The 21,147-nt window shown below is 48.3% G+C and overlaps 1 protein-coding gene across 5 annotated transcripts in view; it reads left to right on the top strand.

The window, feature by feature from the left end:
• ARID3B (AT-rich interaction domain 3B) overlaps positions 1-10,293 on the top strand; it is an 82,016-nt gene extending 71,723 nt beyond the window's left edge. The window contains exons 5-9 of one of the 5 annotated variants that reach the window (XM_045586922.1): positions 1,458-1,641; positions 2,420-2,697; positions 2,812-3,066; positions 4,621-4,719; positions 9,672-10,293. In XM_045586922.1, coding sequence (XP_045442878.1) covers positions 1,458-1,641; positions 2,420-2,697; positions 2,812-3,066; positions 4,621-4,719; positions 9,672-9,676 — 821 coding nt within the window. In that variant the 3' untranslated portion in view covers positions 9,677-10,293. Of the gene's footprint in view, positions 1-1,457; positions 1,642-2,419; positions 2,698-2,811; positions 3,067-4,617; positions 4,720-7,019; positions 9,269-9,671 lie in introns of those variants that run through there. The other 4 variants (XM_045586920.1, XM_045586916.1, XM_036455863.2 and 1 more) reach the window with 4 other exon arrangements.
• Positions 10,294-21,147: the final 10,854 nt, after the last annotated feature.

Raw genomic sequence — 21,147 nt, 5'->3', positions numbered from 1 at the left:
GATTCTTTAGTCTGCTGTTGAACTTCTGTATATTATTCTTTATTTCAATCAGTGTATGGCTTAATTTCTGATTGGTCCTTTTTCATATCCTTAAGTGTCTCACTAAATTTCTCAGAGGTTTCTAGAAGATTCTTGAGTAACCTTATAACCGTGGTTTTGAACTCTTTGTCCATTATTTTATTTTCATCCATTTCTTTCATTTGTGACTTGTTTCTTTGCCTCTGCATTTTGGCTGCTTCCCTGTGTTTGTTTCTATGTACTGGGTAGCCGCTAAATCTCCTTAAGTTGATAGGTGGCCTTTGTGTGTTAGGTGTCCTGTAGGGCCCAGTGGCTCAGCCTCTCCAGTCACCTGAGGTGCATTCCTTTGTGGGTTGTTTGCACAGTCTTGTAGTTAGCCCTTGATTGCTGTTGGTAACACTGGCAGTAATTGGCCTCCAGGCCAGTTGGCTGCTATCACCAGCTGTGTCTACACTGGAAGATCTGTTGCACAGGAGACACTCTTATGGGGCATGACTTACTTCAGTGGGGCTTTGGTGCTCACTGAGTCTGCCCCCTGAGTATGTCTTTTATAGATCTAAAGAGTTGTAATCTGGTTTGGTCTCACTCTGACCACTGGGTACACTGGCTCTTGAATCTCCAAGGAGGAGCAAGGTCAGCCACTGCCAGGGGCTGCCCAGCAGGAGCTACAGAGACATCTGCAGATTCTTCCTCTTTGTATGGGGTTTGAAAGTGCCTAGATGAGGCCCAGCTGTGAAGCAAGGCAGGCTGCTGCTGTTGCTGCTACTGTGGGGCATTGGGCCTTCTTTTGTAGGCTCTGGGGCTCTCTGACCCAGCTGCTGTTTGACAGGTTTTAGGCAAAAGGTCAGGCCATTCATATGCAAAAGCTGGTGAGCACAGCTTTGGTGGGATTGTAAATTGGGTGGGGCGGGGTCTCTGGGAATCACCAGGGCGGAGCAAATAGCGATGGCTGCCCTGAACTGGAGAAGTCCCCCGGTCTCCACATCCCACATCTCTGTGCAGAAACAGTGATCACTGTGAGCACCTCTGAGAGAAAGCCACCCTTGCATTTCTGTCCCGATGCCAGACAGTCCAGTTTCTCCCATATTGGGTCCCCCAGAGTCTTGCCGGGAACTGGAGTTCAGAGCAAATGGGAATTTGTATCTTCCTTCCGGTTAAAAGAGGAGCACACCCAGGTACCAGCACTTTCTGCGCCTCCACTCCTCTTACCAGTCTCAGTGGGCTTTCTTCACCTCGCTAGTTGTGGGACTTCCTCTCAGCCAGCTTTCCTAAGGTTCTGGTGGTAGTTGTTCTGCTGCTTAGTTGTGGTTTTGATGTGGTTGTAAGAGGCAGCAAGTATAGGTGATTACCTATGCCTCCGTCTTGGTTCTCTCCACAAGCATCTTTTTTTTCTCTGCTTGATGATGTACCTCTCTGTTTCTCTCTTTGGACAATCACAGGGACCCCTATCAACCGAATTCCTATCATGGCCAAGCAGATCCTAGACCTGTATATGCTGTACAAGCTGGTGACAGAGAAGGGTGGCCTGGTGGAGATCATCAACAAGAAGATATGGAGGGAGATCACCAAAGGCCTGAATCTGCCCACATCCATCACCAGTGCTGCCTTTACCCTGAGGACCCAGTGAGTTGCCAGGGCCTTGGGGAAAGGGGGCTGAGACTAGAGAAAGGGATGTTTTAACTTAGAGGAGAGAAAGGAAGAAAATTCCACTGTACAGTTAACAAGATGTGTGGGATTCCTGCAATAGCCAGGAGCTTTCTGAGGTCAATCCCTCACTAGACCAAAGTAATGATGAGAGTCGTCATTTCCCGAGTGGCCCGCATGCTTCTGCTTCAGCATTCTATTGCTTTCCTAACACTCTGGAAGTTGCTCTGTGAAGAATATGTAACTGATATACCAGTTATGTAGCATGTCATATCCTTGTTGAAAGGGTTTATCTATTGGAACTGATCCAGCAGAAGTGGGGATTAGCACTAAACTAATATAGCAGGCCTTCTTTCAAGGTTCTTGGGTAGAGAATTGCCTCCGGGACATCTGGCACACAGTGGGCAGAATGCCCCTGTCCAACCAGCCTGACTGGGATGGTGAGCAGATAAGACAGTCATGTCACAGCACGGGCTTGCTTTCTGCCAGGGCTCTGAAAGGAGCCGAAATGACCGTCAGCGGAGTTTTCCTTTATTTCCCTTCGTGAATGACGCCTCCACTTTGAGCAGTGTGCAGAATTAAGGAGCAGTTAGAGGGGCCTGGACCAGGGTGGTCAGCAGTCCCCAGCTTACTCTTCCACTGGGTGATCTAGGTGGTGGTCCTTTGTCCTAGAGTCTACTCCCACAGACCCAGCAGCTCAGATGGACTGTCTCTGGTGCCATGTTTTGATTGCCCTTGCTTGCTTGCTTCCTTCCAGGTACATGAAGTACCTCTATGCTTACGAGTGTGAGAAGAAAGCCTTGAGCTCCCCAGCTGAGCTCCAGGCAGCCATTGATGGCAACCGGCGGGAGGGCCGCCGGCCCAGCTACAGCTCCTCCCTCATTGGCTACTCACCCACTGCCACAGCTGCTGCCACCAGGGCCCCGGCCCTTCTCTCCACACCCAAGATCCGCTTCCCCGTCCTTGGGCTGGGCTCCAGCAGTGCTACCAGTGGCAGCAGCCCTCGGGTATCCCCAGCAACTACTCTCAGGAAAGGTTTGCAGGGCTCAGAAGGAGGGGGAAGGAGGGAGAAATGGAGCCAAGTTTCTGTGTGAAGTCCTGGGTGGGAGGGTGGATTGTGGGTTGTTCTAGCTCTGGTGCTTTTGCCAGGTGATGGAGCCCCGGTGACAACAGTACCTGTGCCAAATCGTCAGGCTGTGCCCATGACCTTGACAGGCCAGCAGGCTAGTACCCGGATGGCCACGCTGGAGCAGCTGCGGGAACAGCTGGAGCCAGGAGAGCCCCCTGGGAAGAAGGCTTCCAGGCTGTCTGAGGAGGAGCAGCGCCTAGTGCAGCAGGCCTTCCAGCGCAACTTTTTCAGCATGACCCGGCAGCTACCCATGAAAATCCGGGTCACCGGCAGGGGTGAGTGTGGCTTGGACCCATTCAGGAGCGCATCACATCCCGTAGGACTGGAGTGGGCGCTCCTCCAGATAGATCTCAGTTCACCAAGCCAAGGTCATTTTTTTTTTTTAATTAAATATATTTTATTGATTTTTTACAGAGAGGAAGGAAGAGAGAGAGAGCTAGAAACGTCGATGAGAGAGAAACATCGACCAGCTGCCTCTTGCACACCCCCTACCGAGGATGTGCCCGCAGCCAACGTACATGCCCTTGACCGGAATCGAACCTGGGACCTTTCAGTCCACAGACCGATGCTCTACCACTGAGCCAAACCAGCTTCGGCAAGGTCATTTTCTAGAGGAGCAGAAATTGCCTCAGGCAGTGCCCTATTCTTTAGCAATAAGAAGAAGCATGCTTTCTAGAGGAGGAACCAGAGAACTTTAGGGACAGTAGCTGTGTGTCTGTCCCCCCACCTCACCCCCAGCCTTTTGATCTGTCTAAATTAAAGGGCTCAGCCTTCACTCCAGTACCTTACCGGAGGTAGAGATTGTATTCAAGTGCAAGGCAGATCTGGGAGAAAGTCAGCACCTCTGTTCTTGAGACTCTAGAGGGGCTCTGATGCCTCAGGCCAAGCTGCCAGTGTCCCTCAGAGCAAGTGGAAAGGAGGAAGCACAAGTTTGGCAACATAATTGACAACCTTTCCCTTCCTTTTTGCATTTTTCAGGTTCCCCACTTTCATATCCCCTGAACCACATACTCTGTCCCTTGTTCCTCTCCTCACCCTTTTCTCCTCACACACATTTTCTTTGCCATTTATTGCCCTTCACAACAAACATGAAATAGGTGTGTGTGCGGAAGAAACCAGGTGTGGAGGGAGGGAGCTGTGCATATTCCCAGGCAGCCTGTCCCTCTTCCACCTTCCCCTGGTTGAGGAGCAGAAGGAGGCTGAGGTGACAACCGGACAGCAGGGCTCTGCTGTTACCCATTCAAGGCCAGGTGCCCTGGTCCTGCACATGCCAGAGGCTAACAGAACAGGCAACTTACCTGGAGGATTTCGTGGCCCTGTGTGTGGTGAGCAGACAGAAGTGAGCTGGGCAGAGGCCTTCCGCAAGCCCCCGATGCCCAGGCTGAGATGAAACACCATGTACTGGGTAGGTAGACCTCTCCTGAGGACCTCCCATTCCAGTGAAGTGGGAGACAGTGGCAGCGAGGTGAGGCCTCAGTCAGACGGGATCTTCCTGATCTCCAGTTCCCCAGTTGATGGATAGTTTGCCAGATTTGCTCAGGGAAGTTTGCCAGATTTCTTTCAAAGCACCAGCACACAGCTGTGAGCCAAGAGAAACCTCCTTGATGATGGTGATCCCTTTTTTCTTCAATCAGAGTTGAGGAGGTGAAATGGCTCAATAGAGAAAGCAGCAACAGGACATTAGCAAGTCTGAGTCTTCGGAGAAGATTATGTAAATACTTCCTAACAGTGGGCCTTGGCCCGCTGTGGCCAGATATGGGAGCGCCACAGAAAGGACAACAGAAGTGCCAGAAGGCTTGACCAGGTCCTCTCTCTCTTGTCCCCAGCAGAAGACAGATCAGAGGCCTCAGCTACAGCACTGAGTCTGACCTCGGGCGGCATTGGGAGCATTAACATGTCTGTGGATATTGACGGCACCACCTACGCAGGTGAGGTCCTTGGGGCTCCAGGGAGGCGCTGTGTGGTGGCCAGCATCAGTGCAGCCGCCCGATGGGCCTTTGGTTACCCTCCGGGCGCACACCTTCCTTGGGGCTCCGGAGGTAAAGTGGATCTTCTGGACTAGCGGAGGCTGAGGATTGCTAACATGATGACACATCCCCCTCCACCTTTGACAGACGATAGAAACCCTACACTGAACCTTTTTGGACAATGATTGGCTTGCTAATTGGAAAAAAAACCTAATGTGAAGAACCATAATCAATTCTATATCCATGCCTTAAACATTATATTCTAAATCCACCATTATGGTCTTCTAATATTCGGGTCTCCTTTCTTTGTGCTTCAGCTGTTCTCTTTCCAAACCTCTGTCATTCCTTTTCTTTAAAATGGATCAAGGACAGACACAGGCAAAGGGATCTGAATGTGCAGAATTGACCTATATTTGTTTGTCATTTTTCCTGTCACAGTTTTCTCTCCCTTAGTGTAATTTGGCAATAGTGGTTGGTATAACCCAGTGGCCGGCAAACTGCCGCGGTCACTCTGTTGACTAATGAGTTTGCCAACCACTGCCTTAGGGAAAAACACTTAAAAAAACATTTTAATAATGTACTAATGTCTTTCACCTGAAGTCAAAACTTCTGGGTAAGGGTAATGCCTTACACAGGGGTCGGCAAACTCATTAGCCAACATAGCCGCAGTTTGCTGACCACGGTTTAACCAGTCTTCCCAAGCCGTCAACTTAGTTTTCATAACATCAAACCTCTTTCCACTCCTGTTTCGTTGGTTTATGGATGAGTTTGGGAATAAACCCAGCCAACTTGTTAAGCACAGCTTGATGAGTTGGGGCTAAAGAGTTCAGACATTCTGGCCAGTGGCCTTTTGCCAAAGCCCCAGCATCAGCCACCTGTTTTAGAGAGGGCTTGAGAGGTGTCCTTAACATCAAAAAGGGGGGTATTTCCTCAGGACATGCTTTTAGTCCTTTGAATTCTCCTATGCTAGGGACAAGGCCCCCTCAGGGCACCATCCTACAGGCCTCATGCTATGGGTCTCTACTGGGCTACCTGCTGCGGGCATCATGGTCCGCCGGAAAGGGACAGAGTTCCTGGGAGCAGCCTGCAGAGAGGTAGCCATGGCAGGCTGTCTCCCCATTACCACTAATGTTTCAGAGGGCTCTGTCTGATGTGGGGCCCTCGAGGAGACCAGGCGAGCCAGTTGGTAGGGCTATGGTACTCTGCATTCTGGTGGTGCTGTGATGGTCTAGGACAATGGTCGCCAACAAATGGTTCCTGGTGGTCCATGAGATCCGAAAGTTGGTGACTGCTGCTCTAGAGGGCTTGGGGGTTGGGAGAGAGGATTCACGGAAAAAGCAGGGAAGGAGGATGTTGGGGCCTGATCTCCACATCTTTTTGTCCTCTTTTGGGAGAAGGGAGACGTAATGCTTTTCCCTCAAAATGGGGAGCATTTAGAAGAGAGTTGAAAGTTCCCCAAACCTCACCTGCTTCAGTTTCTGTTTCACCAGTGCCCTTTCTCTGTGAGTTTGCAGTCGCCCAGACCAGGAACCTGAAAGTCGTTCCCGAGAGCCCGTCATGCTCATCTTGGTCCCCCAGAGCAGAGCAGACCTCATTACTCTGTGCTCTCCTCCTCTTCCCCTGCTCTCCTCACTGCCAGTGTCCTGGGTCAAGCCTCTCAGCTCTCTTGCAGACTTCCATCACCCATAATCCTCCCATCCCCACAGAGAACATTCTAAAACGTACATATCATGAGACCCCTCCCTTCTTAAAAATTTGAGGGCCTTCATGACACCTACAGGGTAGGAACTGGCTTCCTTAGGGTGTACAGACCTCACTGCTTTGTCTTCCCATCTCTCTAGCCTCATCTGCCTCCAGACCACACGACGGCGTGGCCTGCAGCACGGTTGCCACCTCTCTCTGTTCTTTGTTCAGATCTCTTCTTCCCTTTTTCATTTGGCCACTTTTTCTAAAAGTGCAGACATAGCCTTCCCCTGAAGCCTTTCCTGACCAATTTTCCCCTGCTGTCCAAAACCTTTTTATTCCCACAGCACCCTGGGGACACTTCCCTCAGAGCATTAGTGATATTTCAGCAAAATTACTCTGCCCACCTGTGTCTCGCCACCAGCCTGTAAGCCTCTGGAAGCAGGACAGTACTGGGGACTTCCGTTAGCACACGGCACAGCGTCCAGAGTGGGGCCTCGCCCAGTTAAATCAGTGGAATCAACGGAACCACCCTTCTCTCTTAGTCTGTTCACACTTGCTTCTCCTCCCCACCCCAGGTGTGCTGTTTGCCCAGAAGCCTGTGGTCCACCTCATCGCAGGGTCTGCTCCCCAGAGCAGCAGCAGCAGCAGCAGCAGCAGCAGCAGTTCTCACTGCTCACCAAGTCCTACCTCATCACGGGGCACCCCCAGTGCAGAGCCCTCCACCAGTTGGTCCCTCTGAGGGGCAGGACCCAACTTCCACTCCCCACTCTTCTGTCGAGAGTGAAGGAAGTTGATGCACAAAATTTACCTCATCTCACGGATCCCATGTCAAATACCAGATGTTGCGAGTTTGGACGTGTTCACTTGTCCAGGCTCCATTCAGGTCCTGCTGTACTCGAGGGACAGAGAAGCTGGAGGGACAGGACAGGGCAGCGTTGTCCAATCAGGGATTGTCCTGGAGAAATGGGTGGGGTCTGTGGGCAGCCAGCTTCCTGGGATTCCCAGGCCACCTCCCATCCTGGGCACAGTGTATTGACAATCTGTAAGCCAACACAAGGCTGAGGCCCTCCATATCCTTTCTCCTTTAATTTATTTTCCTTCCCCTGCCTTCTGCCATGACCCCATGGTCACTGGTCCCTTCCCCTGCTCAGTGCCCCAATCTTTGACTCTCGTGTGGGTCTGCTAGGAGCTGAGCACATGCCTTCCTATCCCTATCTGCCGAGCATGTGCTAGGGCTTTCCTTACCTAACATACTGGTTCCTGGGGCCTGGGTCCCTCCAATTCAAGTCTTGAAGCAGTCCTCAGGTCCGAAGGCCCATTGGACATCTGCTAAGGAAGAGGCAGTCTTGGAGGGCTGCCCAGGCAGGCTCTAGCACCCACTTCAAACTGACCCTCGTGGACCCTATGCGTCCCACTTGCCCTTGTTGGTCAGCTATACCAAGAATAGCTCACTTGCCCCTTGGGGCCATCTTAGCCCCAACATCCCCAAGCCTGGTAACTTCAGGTTCATTGAAATACCTCAGATTTGTAATTGTTGATGTTTGATTCTTCAGAAGTATTTGCATCTCTGAAGTCTTTTTATATGTGTTTTGCTGACCTGATTTTTTATTTTAAATTTTTTATTGTTATAGCACCAAAGATATGAGAGCAGATCACCCCAAAGCCAAACAAATGATTTGGTACCTAAGCCCCTCTGGCTCTTCCTTGCAACCTTGGTGAGGAAGCAGAAGGCAGGCAGGAGAGATGACTCAGGGATCAGAACAGCAGGGAGATGGTGGAGTGGAAGCCAGGCTGGGTCCTGAAACCATACCAGTTCTGAAGATGGTCCTCCAGTCAATTCCTATCATAGCAGGGCTAGTCCCAACCCTAACCCCTACTCTCCAGTGGGGGTGGGATGTTTCCCCTTCACTTCACACTCCCACCTCAGGACAGGCAGGCCATGGCCCTTAGAAGATGACAGAGCTTTATCTTCTCAAACCCTGGAGCGGAGCAGGCTGCTCCAGTGTTGTAAGGAAGAACTGGTTCTCACGCAAGGCTCTCCTGGAGATGAATAAGCCCTACGGTATGCCGTAGACAACACATGCTGTGATACTGCTGGGCTGTATGAGCCCGCGTGGCTCGAGCCCACTCTTGGCTAACATTCAGTCCTGTCTAGGAAAGGAAAGAGAATTCCAGAGCTTGAGCACAAAATGTGCCTTAGCTCTGCTGGACCTTGTCTTCTCTCACCCCTCCCCTGGCCCTCCACCAGAGCTGACCCTCTTACCAGGCAAGTGCAGGGTGTGGGCAGAGAAAGGCATCTGGTACCTGGTGCCCGGGAGGAGCCCAATTGGCTGGCACTGGGCCCACCTGAAGGTGTTAGACATTTGCCAGTGTGTTTCTCAGGCGTTTGGTTACAAAGGATGGATTCTTCCCACCCAGAGGACACAGGGACAGCACACTGTCTTTCTGGTCATTGAATTTGATTCCTTAGGCAGCTAGCCTGGCCTCCCGTCTCAGTGAACCCTTGCTGTCCTCAGGACAACAGCAGGGTTTCAGCCTGAAAGCCTGGGAGTAGGGGCACCAGTAGGTGTCTCTAGGAACAGAGCCTGGGCCACAAGGAACCCTGAAGGCCCCACAGGCAGGCAGCCCGCGCAGCTCTGTCCCCTCCCCTCCCCATCTTATGTGTATTCTAGCCAGGAAAAATGTAATAGCACATGGGTAGCCCAGGCAATGGATAAATACCTCAGACGTCGTCTTGCAGCAAGTGTCTGTATATGTTGTGATTATTTTCTCTTACATGTTCTTGAATGTTTATATTTCAATAAACCTCTACCTCTTCACACAAGAAGGTGGATGTTTTCAGTGACTCTTCCATGGGCAGTATGAGGGGAGAGGCCAAAGCCTCTTCAGAATAAAAAGGGACCGAGGGAACTGCTCCTCCGACCCACTGACTTATCCTGCGCTCTTACCCCTTCACTGTTCCCCATCCTTTCCCCCCAAGCACTCACTCACCTATCTTCTGTATCAGCAGTGACCTCTGGCGATGCCTGATCACCAAAACGGATTCCAGTGGTGTCACATCAGTGTCCTGGCAGGCACAGGCCTGGGGGGGGGGGGGGTGTAGCCTCCATATAACAAGCCCCCCCCTTTTAAAATAATTTTTTATTGACTGACTATAGAAAGACAGATGCATTGATTTGTTGTTCCACTTATGCATTCATTGGTTTTTTTCTTGTATGTTCCCTGAGATTGAACCCGCAACATTGGTGTGTTGGGCTGATGCTGTAACCAATTGAACTACCCTTGCAGGAACCGGAAAGCTCTTTTGAGCTTCTGCTGAAGAAGTGGTCCCTATGCACGTGGAGCTCACAGTCTTCTCTGGGAGGCATACACAACCAATTCTTCAAAATACAGTGTGACTGAGACAGTAGACAATTGAAGTAGAGGAGCTACCCGATAGATGCTGGGGCAGCTCACTAGGGAGTCTCCGAGGCGGTGACGTTTAGCTGGAAAGATAAGATTTCCCAACTGAAGACGTGAAGTCTCAGCAGAGGAACTGATGTACATGTGTATCCATGTACAAATGGAAACGTGGTGGCTTCAAAAGATCTGGTGGTGTGGCCCTGGCCAGGCCTGGGGTTGGTGGGTGGAGCAGAGGACAAGTGGGTAGAAGTGTAGCTGGGGCCGTAGAGTCCCAAGCTAATGGATTTGGGCTCCATTTTCAGCATGAGGAGGTCACAGCCAATGTGTTTTTTAGGAAACCCACTTTTCTAGAAAGTTGATCTGGAGCAGGGAGACATTCTGAGTGTGAATACCTGGAATACCCCCTGGAACTCAGTGCTTAGTCCTTTTCTCTGCCATGATGCTCACTTTTTTTTTTTTTTTTTAATATATTTTATTAATTTTTTACAGAGAGCCAGAAACGTCGATGAGAGAGAAACATCGACCAGCTGCCTCTTGCACACCCCCTACCGGGGATGTGCCCGCAACCAACGTACATGCCCTTGACCGGAATCGAACCTGGGACCTTTCAGTCCGCAGACCGATGCTCTACCACTGAGCCAAACCTGTTTCGGCTTGTTTTGTTTTTAATTTTATTTTGTTTAAAGTATTACAAATAGTAGTGCATATGTCTCCTTTTTCCCCCCATTGACCTTAACCCGGCCTCCCCTCACCCCCCCCTTTAGTGTCGTGTCCATTGATTATGCTTATATGCATGCATACAAGTCCTTTGGTTGATCTCTAACACCCCCCTTCCCCCATGGCATACTTTTTTATAGAGCTCTTTTTCATGTTCCTTTTTAAAACACGTTTTTATTGATTTTTAGAGATTGAGGGAGAGAGAAATACATTGATTTGCTGCCTCCTGCATGCCATGCCCCCTGCTGGTGATCGAGCCAGCAACGGGGGCATTTCCCTGACCAGAAATGAACCTACAACCTCTTGGTGCATGGATTGACATTCAACCACTGAGTCACACCAGCCGCGCTACCATGATGTACATTTTATGGTCCCAACCTGGTTTTGAAAAAACTAAAAGAAATGAGCAGAGGTAAAGGATTGGGTAGATTTGTAATTGCCCTCCTCCACCCCACACCATGCACCTCATTTGTCTCAACCCTCTGGTTGCAAAGTGGGATCCCTTTCTCTGCCATTTTGAAGTGCTAGGAAAAGAGGGTGACAATGGGACAGTCTTGAATGTCTCACTGGTTCTTAAAAATCTTTTGACCTGGCCGGCATGGCTCAGTGGTTGAGAATCGACCTATGAACCAGGAGGCATTGCTGAGAGATAAGTGGCAGGTTAGTGAGAGAATAAGGCACCAGGCCATGGCAACTTTATCCCATTTCAACTCTCAAAAGAAGATATAGGAGATTATCTCAAAGACTGAGAAAAGGAAAAATTTCTCAAACTAGACCCAAAAAGTTCATCAAAAGATATCATAAATTAGCCCTGACTGGTTTGGCTCAGTGGATAAAGCATTTGGCCTGTAGACCCAGGGTTCCCAGGTTTGAATTCGGTTAAGGGCATGTACCTTGGTTGTGGGCACATCCCCAGTGGGGGGTGTACAGGAGGCAGCTGATTGATGTTTCTCTTTCATCGATGTTTCTGACTATCCCTCTCCTTTCCTCTCTGTAAAATCAATAAAAAATATATATTTTTAAAAAGATATAAAATTAAAAAGACAAACTGATAAGAGATATTTGCAACAAACAAAGGCATCATAGCCAGAATGGATTCTTTTTAATGCTTATTAAGATAAAAGCAAAAAGAAGGGGGAAAGGGGCAAAGTTATGAACAGGTGTGTGCAGAAGAGGAAATACAAATGGCTGGACCTCACTAGTGATCAGGTATTATAAATACACAGAAAACCCACACCATTGGATCAATACAAACTTTAGTGCTAACATTCCGTGTCTTGATGAGGATGAGGAGCAATGGGAACTTGAACTGCTTGGAGAGTATAAATTAGTCAAAACTAGTTTGGAAAACACTTTGGTAATCAAGTAGAACAGTGTTTTTCAACCTTTTTTGGGCAAAGGCACACTTGTTTCATGAAAAAAATCAGGAGGCACACCACCATTAGAAAATGTTAAAAAATTTAACTCTGTGCCTATATTGACTATATATAAAGTAATTCTCTTGAATAGGAATCAAATAAACACAAAGAAAGTATTTTATAATTACTTTATTATGAAATATTAAGTAAACAAAATAGTGAAAAATTATAAAATTCTTGTCTTGTCTGCACCTACGGCACACCAGGCAACATCTCGCGGCACATGGAACAGCGGTTGAAAAACGCTGAAGTAGAACATGCACCTCCCTAGGATCCAGCAATTTTGCTAATTCTGAATGTGTGCCCCAGGAGACCCACAGCACTGTAGTCACTGCCCACAGCAGTTACTTTGCTGTGAAACCACTAATTACCAAACACTGGTGGGGGCCAAGCCCTGTGGTCCCAGCCAGAGGGGAGGGTTTGCAGATGGGGGGGGGGGGGGAGGCGGGTTGCAAACCTGGGCCTGCCCTCAGACTAGGCAGTTATACAGAAAGCACTAAGGAGTATGACCCAGCAATATTTTTGGATTCAGGAAATTTTTGGTTACCTGTACAGTCTGGACGGGAATAATGAGGCATCTTGCTCCCTTCCCTAGTGCTTTTCCATCAGCATCTCCCAGTATGCCCAATGTTTGAGTGGAAGGTATACTCCCAGACAGGCCCCTGTAGGTATGGAGCTCTGAGACCAGGGTGGGGTGATGTAGAAAGGGAAACACTAGACCACGATAGGAACCAACCACCACCACTCCTTTTTCAGACATCCCTGCAGGAGGTGGGCTCTAAGCTGGCCCAGATGCAGGCTGAGCTCCAGAAAGATGGACATGGTAAAACTTTGGAACTGGAGAGAACCAAGTGGAGGCATAGGTAAACATCTGTTTTCTCTGCCTCCCACAACCACATTAAAATTAAAACAAATACATAACTTATCATCCAGAACCACAGGAAAGCTGGCTGAGTGAAAATACTACAACTAGAGAGATAAAGAAGAAAGCACATTGAGACTAATAGTGCAGAGGTGCAGAACAGGCTGGCATCCAAGTGTGTGGCTTTTTTAATCAGGAGGGAGATAAAAGCTCCCGCTTGCTCAGAGCTCCAGTGCCAAGCTAGCCTCTGGGGGACCCAGACACATATGGGGAGAAACTGGACTGTCATTGGGGCAGGAACTCAGGGATGGTTTTCTTCCAGAAGGAGGTGCTCACAATGGTCACAGTTTCTGTGCTAGGACCTCCCTGGTGCAGGGCTGACTGGCATCCATTGCTGTTTGCCCTAGAGATTCCTTGAAAACACCCCCTCCCTCCCAAGCTATGCACAGCGGCTTTTGCATATAAATGGCCTGGCCTTTCTTAGCCTAAAACCTGCCAAACAAGCTGCAGCTGGGTCAGGGAGCCCCAAGACTATCAAAAGAAGGCCCAATGCCCTACCAGTTTGGCTCAGTGGATAAAGCATCAGCCTGTGGACTCAGGAGTCCCAGGTTTGATTCCGGTCAGGGGCATGTGCCTTGGTTGCAGGCACCTACCCAGTGGGGAGTGTGCAGGAGACAGCTGATTAATGTTTCTAACTTTCTATCCCTCTCCCTTCCTCTCTGTAAGAAAATTAATAAAATATATATTAACTGTGACGACAACAACAATAACAAAAAAATCCCAAGGCCAGCACCAGCAGCAGCCTGCCTTGCTTCACAGCTGGGCCTTGTCTGGGCACTTCCAAACCCCATACAAAGAAGAGGAATCTGAAGATCTCTCTATAGCTCCTGCTGGGTGGCCCCAGGCAGTAGCTGACTTTGCACCTCCTTGGAGATCCAAGAGCCAGTGTATCCAGTGGTCAGTGTGAGACCATACCAGATTACAACTCTTCACATCCTTAAGTGACACACTCAAGGGGCAGACTCAGTGAGCACCAAAGCCCCACTGAAGCAAGTCCTGTCCCATAAGGGTGTCTCCTGCACAGCAGCTCTTCTTTCATTATAGATACAGCTGGTCCTCACAGCCAATTGGCCTGGTGGTCAATTTCTCCCAGTGATACCAATAGCAATCAAGGCTCAACTACAATAAGACTACACACAGCCCATAAATCCATGCAACAAGAGCATCTACCTCAGGTGACTGGGGAGGTTGAGCCACTGGGCCCTATTGGACACCTACTACACAAAGGCCACTCTATCAACTCAAGGAGACTTAACAGCTTCCCAGTACACAGGGAAGCAGCCAAAATGCAGAGGCAAAGAAACATGTCACAAATGAAAGAAATGGATGAAAGCAAACTACTGGACTTAGAGTTCAAAACCAAAATTTAAGGTAACTCAGGAATCTTCTAACCCTGGCTGGTTTTTCTCAGTGGATAGAGCATCAGCCTGTGGACTCAAGGATCCCAGGTTTGATTCCAGTCAGGGGCATGTACGTTGGTTGCGAGCACATCCCCTGTGGGGTGATGTGCAGGAGGCAGCTGATTGATGTTTCTCTCTCATCGATATTTCTAACACACTCTCCCTTCCTCTCTGTAAAAAAAATAAGATATATTTTTAAAAATATGAAGATAATGTAAAGAACCCCTGGGGCAACTTCAACACCCGAATTATGAGAGTACTGAGAGAAGAGAGAGAGCAAGATATTGAAAACCTATTTGAAGAAATGACAGAAAACTTCCCTTACCTGGTGAAAGAAATAGACTTGCAAATCCACGAAGCACATAGAACTCCAAACAAGAGGAACCCAAAGAGGACCACACCAATATACATAATAATTAAAGTACCAAGGGCAAAAGACAAAGAGAGAACTTTAAAGGCAGCAAGAGAAAAACAGTTTAGTTACCTATAAGGGAGCACCCATACAACTGTATGCTGATTTCTCAACAAAAACTAGGCCAGAAGGGAGTGGCAAGAAAGATACAAAATGATGAATAGCAAGAAACTACAACCAAGATTACTCTACCCAGCAAAGCTGTCATTTATTATAGTATTGAAGGGTAGATAAAGAGCTTCACAGACAAGAAAAAGCTAAAGGAGTTCATTACAACCAAACCAGTATTATTTGAAATGCTGAAGGGTATTCTTTTAAGAATAAGATAAAAAAGTATGAACAACAAAGTGACAACAAATACATATCTATCAACAAGTGAATCTAAAACTCAAATGAATAAAATCTGATGAACAGAATAAACTGGTGAATATAATAAAATCAGGGCCACCGAAACCAGTTTTGCTCAGTGGATGCAGACTGAGGGGTCCCGGGTTTGATTCTGGTCAAGGGCATATACATTGGTTGCGGGCATATCCCCTGTGGGGAGTGTGCAGGGGGTGGCTGGTTGATGTTTCTAGCTCTCTCTCACCCTTCCTCTCTGTAAAAAAAAAAAAAAAAAAAAAAAAAAAAAAAATCAATAAAATATATTTTGAAAAAAAAAATAAAATCAGGGGCATGCAAATGGAGCAGACTGACTTTTTTTTTTTTTTGGGGGGGGGAAGCGGTGTGGTGGGTGTGGGAAGAGATTGGATAAAGATCTTATATGCATGTATGCAATGTATGCAGTACCTATGTGTGTACACAGTGGAGTGGTGAGGGCCTGTGGTGGGATAGGAACCAGGTGAAGGGGAGCTATGGGGGGCAAAAAGAGGGACATCTGTAATAATCTGAACTATAAAAAAAAATTTAAAAAGTTTAGAACTCAAGTTTTTCATTGACAGGTATGCTGCTTTGTCATGTGCTAGTCTGTTCCCCTCCCAGGGCCACATAGATATGGTACATGGGCAAGGTGGCCTGTGTCAGGTCTTGGCTCTGCTCTTGGCCCTTTGGTAGAGACAACCTGATCCTGACTCACTGATTCTATCAAGCTAGCAACACACACACACACACACACTGCCCTGACCTCTCAAGTTCAGTTCTACCTTTACCTCTCCAGGTGGCCTCAGTATCAGCTCCTCTGGTTCCTAGTCACAGGGCCCAGTCCACACAACAAAGAAAGACCCCTCCTCCAAACCCACCCCCAGCTTGATCTGAGTTGGGGGACAGCCAAGATCACCTAAGCCAGCTCTCACTTCTGTGGGGGTGCAGCAGCTTGCTCCAGCCTTTCCCTGAGTTCTCCCCTCGGCCTCTGGTGGGGCCCAGGGACTCCTCTTTGTGCCTTGGCTTTGGCCACTCCTGGGGACTGTCCCATTCTGAGCATCATTAACCTAACCGAGGCCAATGGGCTCAGCTGGGACCATGGCACAGTTCTAAAGGGCTGGAGAGAGTGTGCCCTATGGACAGTGACCAGCTAGGTAAACTAAAGGGATAAGATCACTGAGGGTTAGAACCCCTGGGTCCTGCCAATCCTGCTCCCACTATATAGACAGGACCAGAGCTCAGAAACAGCAAGGGGCCCCACCAGGACCACAGGCCACAACCCCATCTACATCTTGGAAACCCAGATGACTGACACCCTGGAAGGATTCCACAGTTGCTTCCCTGACAGAATCTTGGGTCTGAGTAGACCATGGCCTGCCTCCCTCACTTATGTGAAGGAGGTGCCTGAGGCTCAATGAGCAGCATCCCCCTATTCACTGTGGCACTCCAACTGTCACTCCAGCCTCTCTGTAGCTGTCAGGGTCCTGAGATTAAATGAGGGGAAAACGAGATCCCAAGTCACACCCAACACACTCAGCAAGAAGGTAATCAAACTAGGAGCTGTTATGGGTTGAACTGTGTTCCCCACCAAAAATAAAAATAAAATAAAAAAGTGAGTTCTAACCGCTAGTATCTTAGAATGTCACCTTATTTGGAGATGGGGTCTTCACAGAGGTGATCAAGTTAAAATGAGAGAATTAGAGTGACCCCTAATCCATTATAACTGTTGTCCTTATGAAAAGGGGTTAATTTGGCCACAAAAAATATGCACACAGTGGGAGCCCTTGTTTGTTTTTTAGGTTTTGGTTTTTGGAGAGAGAAGGGAGAGGGTGATGGAGAAGCATCACTGTGAGAGCCAAACATCAATCACATGCCTTCTACACTGTCCCCTACATGGGGATCGAGCCTGCAACCCAAGCATGTGCCCTGACTGGGAATTAAACCAGATGGTTAACAGAGTCACACCAGCCAGGCAAGGGGGAAGCACCCTGTGAACATGAAGGCAGAGATTGGAGTGATGCATCTATAAGCCAAAGAACGTTAAAGACTGCCAGTGACCACCAGAAGCTGCAGGAGTTGGGAACAGATTGTCCCTCACAGCCCTCAGAAGTAACCAACGTTGCCAACACCTTGATCTCAGACTTCCAGCCTTCAGAACTGTTCCTGTTGTTTAAGCCACCCACTATGTGGTACTTGGTTATGGCAGCCCTAGCAAACTAATACAAAAGGTGAATAGGTGAACTAGATCAAACCCCATTGGCAACTCTCTGACTCCAAAGGGACCCAGATTTAGAAGGGGACTTTCATCTCGGCGCAGTCATGCCTGTAGCAGCGTGAGGTGTGTAGTAATAGTAATTAATGTTTCATGACTGCATGCTATGTGCCCAGCACAGCACTAAGCCTGTTACGGGGCTGTTGAATTTCACCCTTTCAGCCAGCTGAAGGGGAAGGAAACTGTTATTATTCTTGCTTCTTTTGTTTGTTTTTAAATATATTTTATTGATTTTTTTACAGAAAGGAAGGGAGAAACATTGATCAGCTGCCTCCTGCGCCCCCCCCTCCCCCCCGGGGATGTGCCTGTAACCAAGGTACATGCCCTTGACTGGAATTGAACCTGGGACCTTTCAGTCTGCAGGCCGACGCTCTATCCACTGAGCCAAACCGGTTTCAGCTTCTTTTGTTTGTTTTTACAGATGATGCCCACAGAGGTAGAGTAACTTTCCTAAGATCACCAGCTAGTATAATGTGGGGTCAGGATTTAAGCCCATATTTTAGGTGCCTGAGCCCACAGTCATTTCTTACCTTAAATTTTATTTTTCAATTATTAGTTTCAGGTGTACAGCACAGAAATTAGACATTTATATACCTTGTAAAGTAATCCCACCTGGCACCACATATCTATATATACTAGAAGCCTGGTGCACAAAATTCATGCAGGGGGGGTTAATCCCTCAGCCCAGCCTGCACTCTCTCCAATCTGGGACCCCTAAATGGGCAGTGGGACATCCCTCCCACAATCCAGGATTGTTGATTCCCAACAGATTGCCTGTCTGTCTTTCTGATTGCCCCTAACCACTTCTGCCTGCCAGCCTGATCACCCCTAACCACTCCCATGCCAGCCTGATGTCTAACTGCTCCCCTGCCAGCCTGTTTGCCCCCAACTTCCCTCCTCTGCTGACCTGATCAACCCTAACTGCCCTCCCTTGCAGGCTTGATTGCCCCCAACTGCCCTCCCTTGCAGGCCTGGTCCCCCCCAACTGCCCTCCCCTGCTGGCCATCTTGTGTCCACATGGGGCAGGATCTTTGACCACATAGGGGCAGCCATCTTGTGTGTTGGAGTGATGGTCAATCTGCATATTACTTTTATTAGATAGGATAGAGGCCTGGTGCATGGGTAGGGGCCAGCTGCTTTGTCCTGAAGGGTGTCCTGGATCAGGGTGTGGGTTCCCTTGTGGCATGGGGTGGCCTGGGCGAGGGGCCTGTGGTGGTTTGCAGGCTGGCCACGCCCCCTGGCGACCCAGGAGAAGGCCCTGGTAACTGGAATTTATTTACTTTCTACAATTGAAACTTTGTAGCCTGGAGCAGAGCCAAGCCTTCTGCTTGCTCAGTGGTGGCAGCCATTTCTGTTGGGGTTTATTCACCTTCTTTAATTGAAACTTTGTAACCTGGCATGGAGGCCTAGGCTGGCCAGGGTAAGTGGAAAGCTTTGCTTTTCATCACCGGGGACAACCCTAGCCTGCTCTCTCCAGCTCAGTGGCTGCCAGCATTTTTCTTGCGATTTATCTTCTATAATTGAACTTTGTACCCTTAAGGGGAGGCCTGGGCCGGCCAGGGTGTGTGGAAAGCTTGGCTTCCTCCATTGCTGGGGAAACTCAAGCCTCCTTCCTGCTCTCTGTTGTGGCAGCCATCTTGGTCTGGGTTAATTTGCATATTCTCTCTCATTGGCTGGTGGGTGTGGCTTGTGAGTGTAGCAGAGTGATGGTTAATTTGCATATTACTCTTTTATTAGGTAGGATAAAAGGCTAATATTCTAAGTGTCCCTCCCTCCAACCATCCAACCATTTACAATAATGAACACTGACCACAAGGGGGCGGATTTTCAACACAGGAGCTGCTGTGATGTACACTAGTCGTTTAAAAAAATGAAAAGGCACTATGGACCTGGTGCCAACCAAGCAACACTTGGTTTCCCCCAAGTGGGACACAAGCCCCACCAGCACTCCAGAGCAACAGCCTACCAAATTGCAGCCAATGCTACTGAGACCCCATGGAGCAAAATGTGGCCCACAGCCCAGCACATCCTGGAAATGGTCACTGTGGGCGCTATGTAATGATGTCACATAGCAATGCTTGGCTTCCTCTCTCTAGCAACTAGCCTCCTTACAGTTTCTTCAGCCTACAATTACAACTCGCTTTATAGCCAGGTGCAAATATTTTACACTTTAACCAAATGTCTGTGAAGTGTTTTCCTCATCTCATTTGATCCTCACAGAAGTTCTGGAGTAGGTAGATAAGAGACTCCGTGGAATCCTATTTTCATTAGTCAGAAAGTGGATATTTAGAAAGCTTAGAAACTTGACCAGACTGTAAAGAAATAAGAAATTGTGGACCTGAAAAATGACGAGTTCAATACCAGTCAAGAGCATATGCCTGGATTGCAGGCTTGACCCCCAGAAAGAGGAATGCAAAAGGCAGCCAATCAATGATTCTCATCATTGATGTTCCTACCTCTCTCTTCCTCTCTGAAGTCAATAAAAATATATTTTAAAAAGAAAATGACTTCTGGTTTCTCACGGCACAGAATATAGTCAAACACTGTTGCAGTTAAATATTTTACCCTTTATTCTCCCTGTGTGATCGATAGTAATCTGGCCGAAACCGGTTTGGCTCAGTGGATAGAGCATCGGCCTGCGGACTGAGAGGTCCCGGATTCAATTCCTGTCAAGGGCATGTACTGTGGTTGCAGGCACATCCCTGGTGGGGGGTGTGCAGGAGCAGCTGATCGATGTTTCTCTCTTATCGATGTTTCTGTCTATCCCTCTCTCTTCCTCTCTGTAAGAAATCAATAAAATATATTTTTTAAAAAAGAAAAGAAAAAGAGAAATCAGTTATAAAACAATAGTAATCTGGTTCACATTGATATTTATTGCTGTATTGCTACCTAAAAGAGAAGTTGGGGTGCTTCACTGGGCTGGAAAAAGTTTAGCTAAATCAGAAAGTGGGTCTAATTAAGCAAGTTTATTCTTTCTATATCCTTTTAGGCCAAATTGACTTGTGCATGCACGATATATATAAAACTCTCATTGGTGCCAATTGCACTCATGTGTTTCAATCTGTCATTGTTGGTCGTGAATTTGGTTGATACTTCTATTATACAGAAAGGGCAAACAGCAATATTAAAATATTTCTTCTAATTAATTTCCTTTCAATGTGAACAATCCATGCACTGGGCCACTAGTAGTTATTATAACAGTATTGCCTATATTCCGTATGCTGTGCTTTACATCACTGGGACCATTTATATAAATGGCAATATGTACATCTTAATCCCTTTAACTTTTTCACTCAGCTCAGCCTCCCAACTCCCTCCTTGAACACAGTCTCAACCACTAATTTGGGGACAGTGAAGACCATAGAATCCTGGGAATGCTGAGGAAGACAGACTGAGGTAGAGACCCAAAAAGTGTCAGGGTGAAAGGAGCTGGAGGTTGGGTTTGGGACTGGAGGTGGAGCACGTTGGAAGCCCTGGGAGCCCCTCCCACCAACCCAATGAAGCAGCATCTAGATCCTATCCAGCTGCTGTCCCATCTCTCGGAGAACCTCTGTCCATCAACCACTCTCCATAGAATCCCTGCCCAGGGCCCAGAGTTGAATTCTAGGTCACTCTCCCAGGACAGGCCCAGGGTTGTAAGTACCCACTTGCTCACAGAAGGTGAGCCCTGGAAGGGCCTCCCCAGGGCCAGGGAGAGAAGAAATTACCTGGGCAGTCTAAGGAACAATAGGCTGGAAGGCCCGCGTTGGGGCCTGTTGGCCTTGTTTCGGGGTGTTGTCTGTATAGGACTCACTTGGTGC

This window comes from Pipistrellus kuhlii, unplaced genomic scaffold, assembly GCF_014108245.1.
Source record: "Pipistrellus kuhlii isolate mPipKuh1 unplaced genomic scaffold, mPipKuh1.p scaffold_m20_p_1, whole genome shotgun sequence".
Classification (NCBI taxonomy): Eukaryota; Metazoa; Chordata; class Mammalia; order Chiroptera; family Vespertilionidae; genus Pipistrellus; species Pipistrellus kuhlii.
The sequence above is the reverse complement of the archived record's forward strand: the minus strand, read 5'-3'. Positions and strand labels throughout refer to the sequence as shown.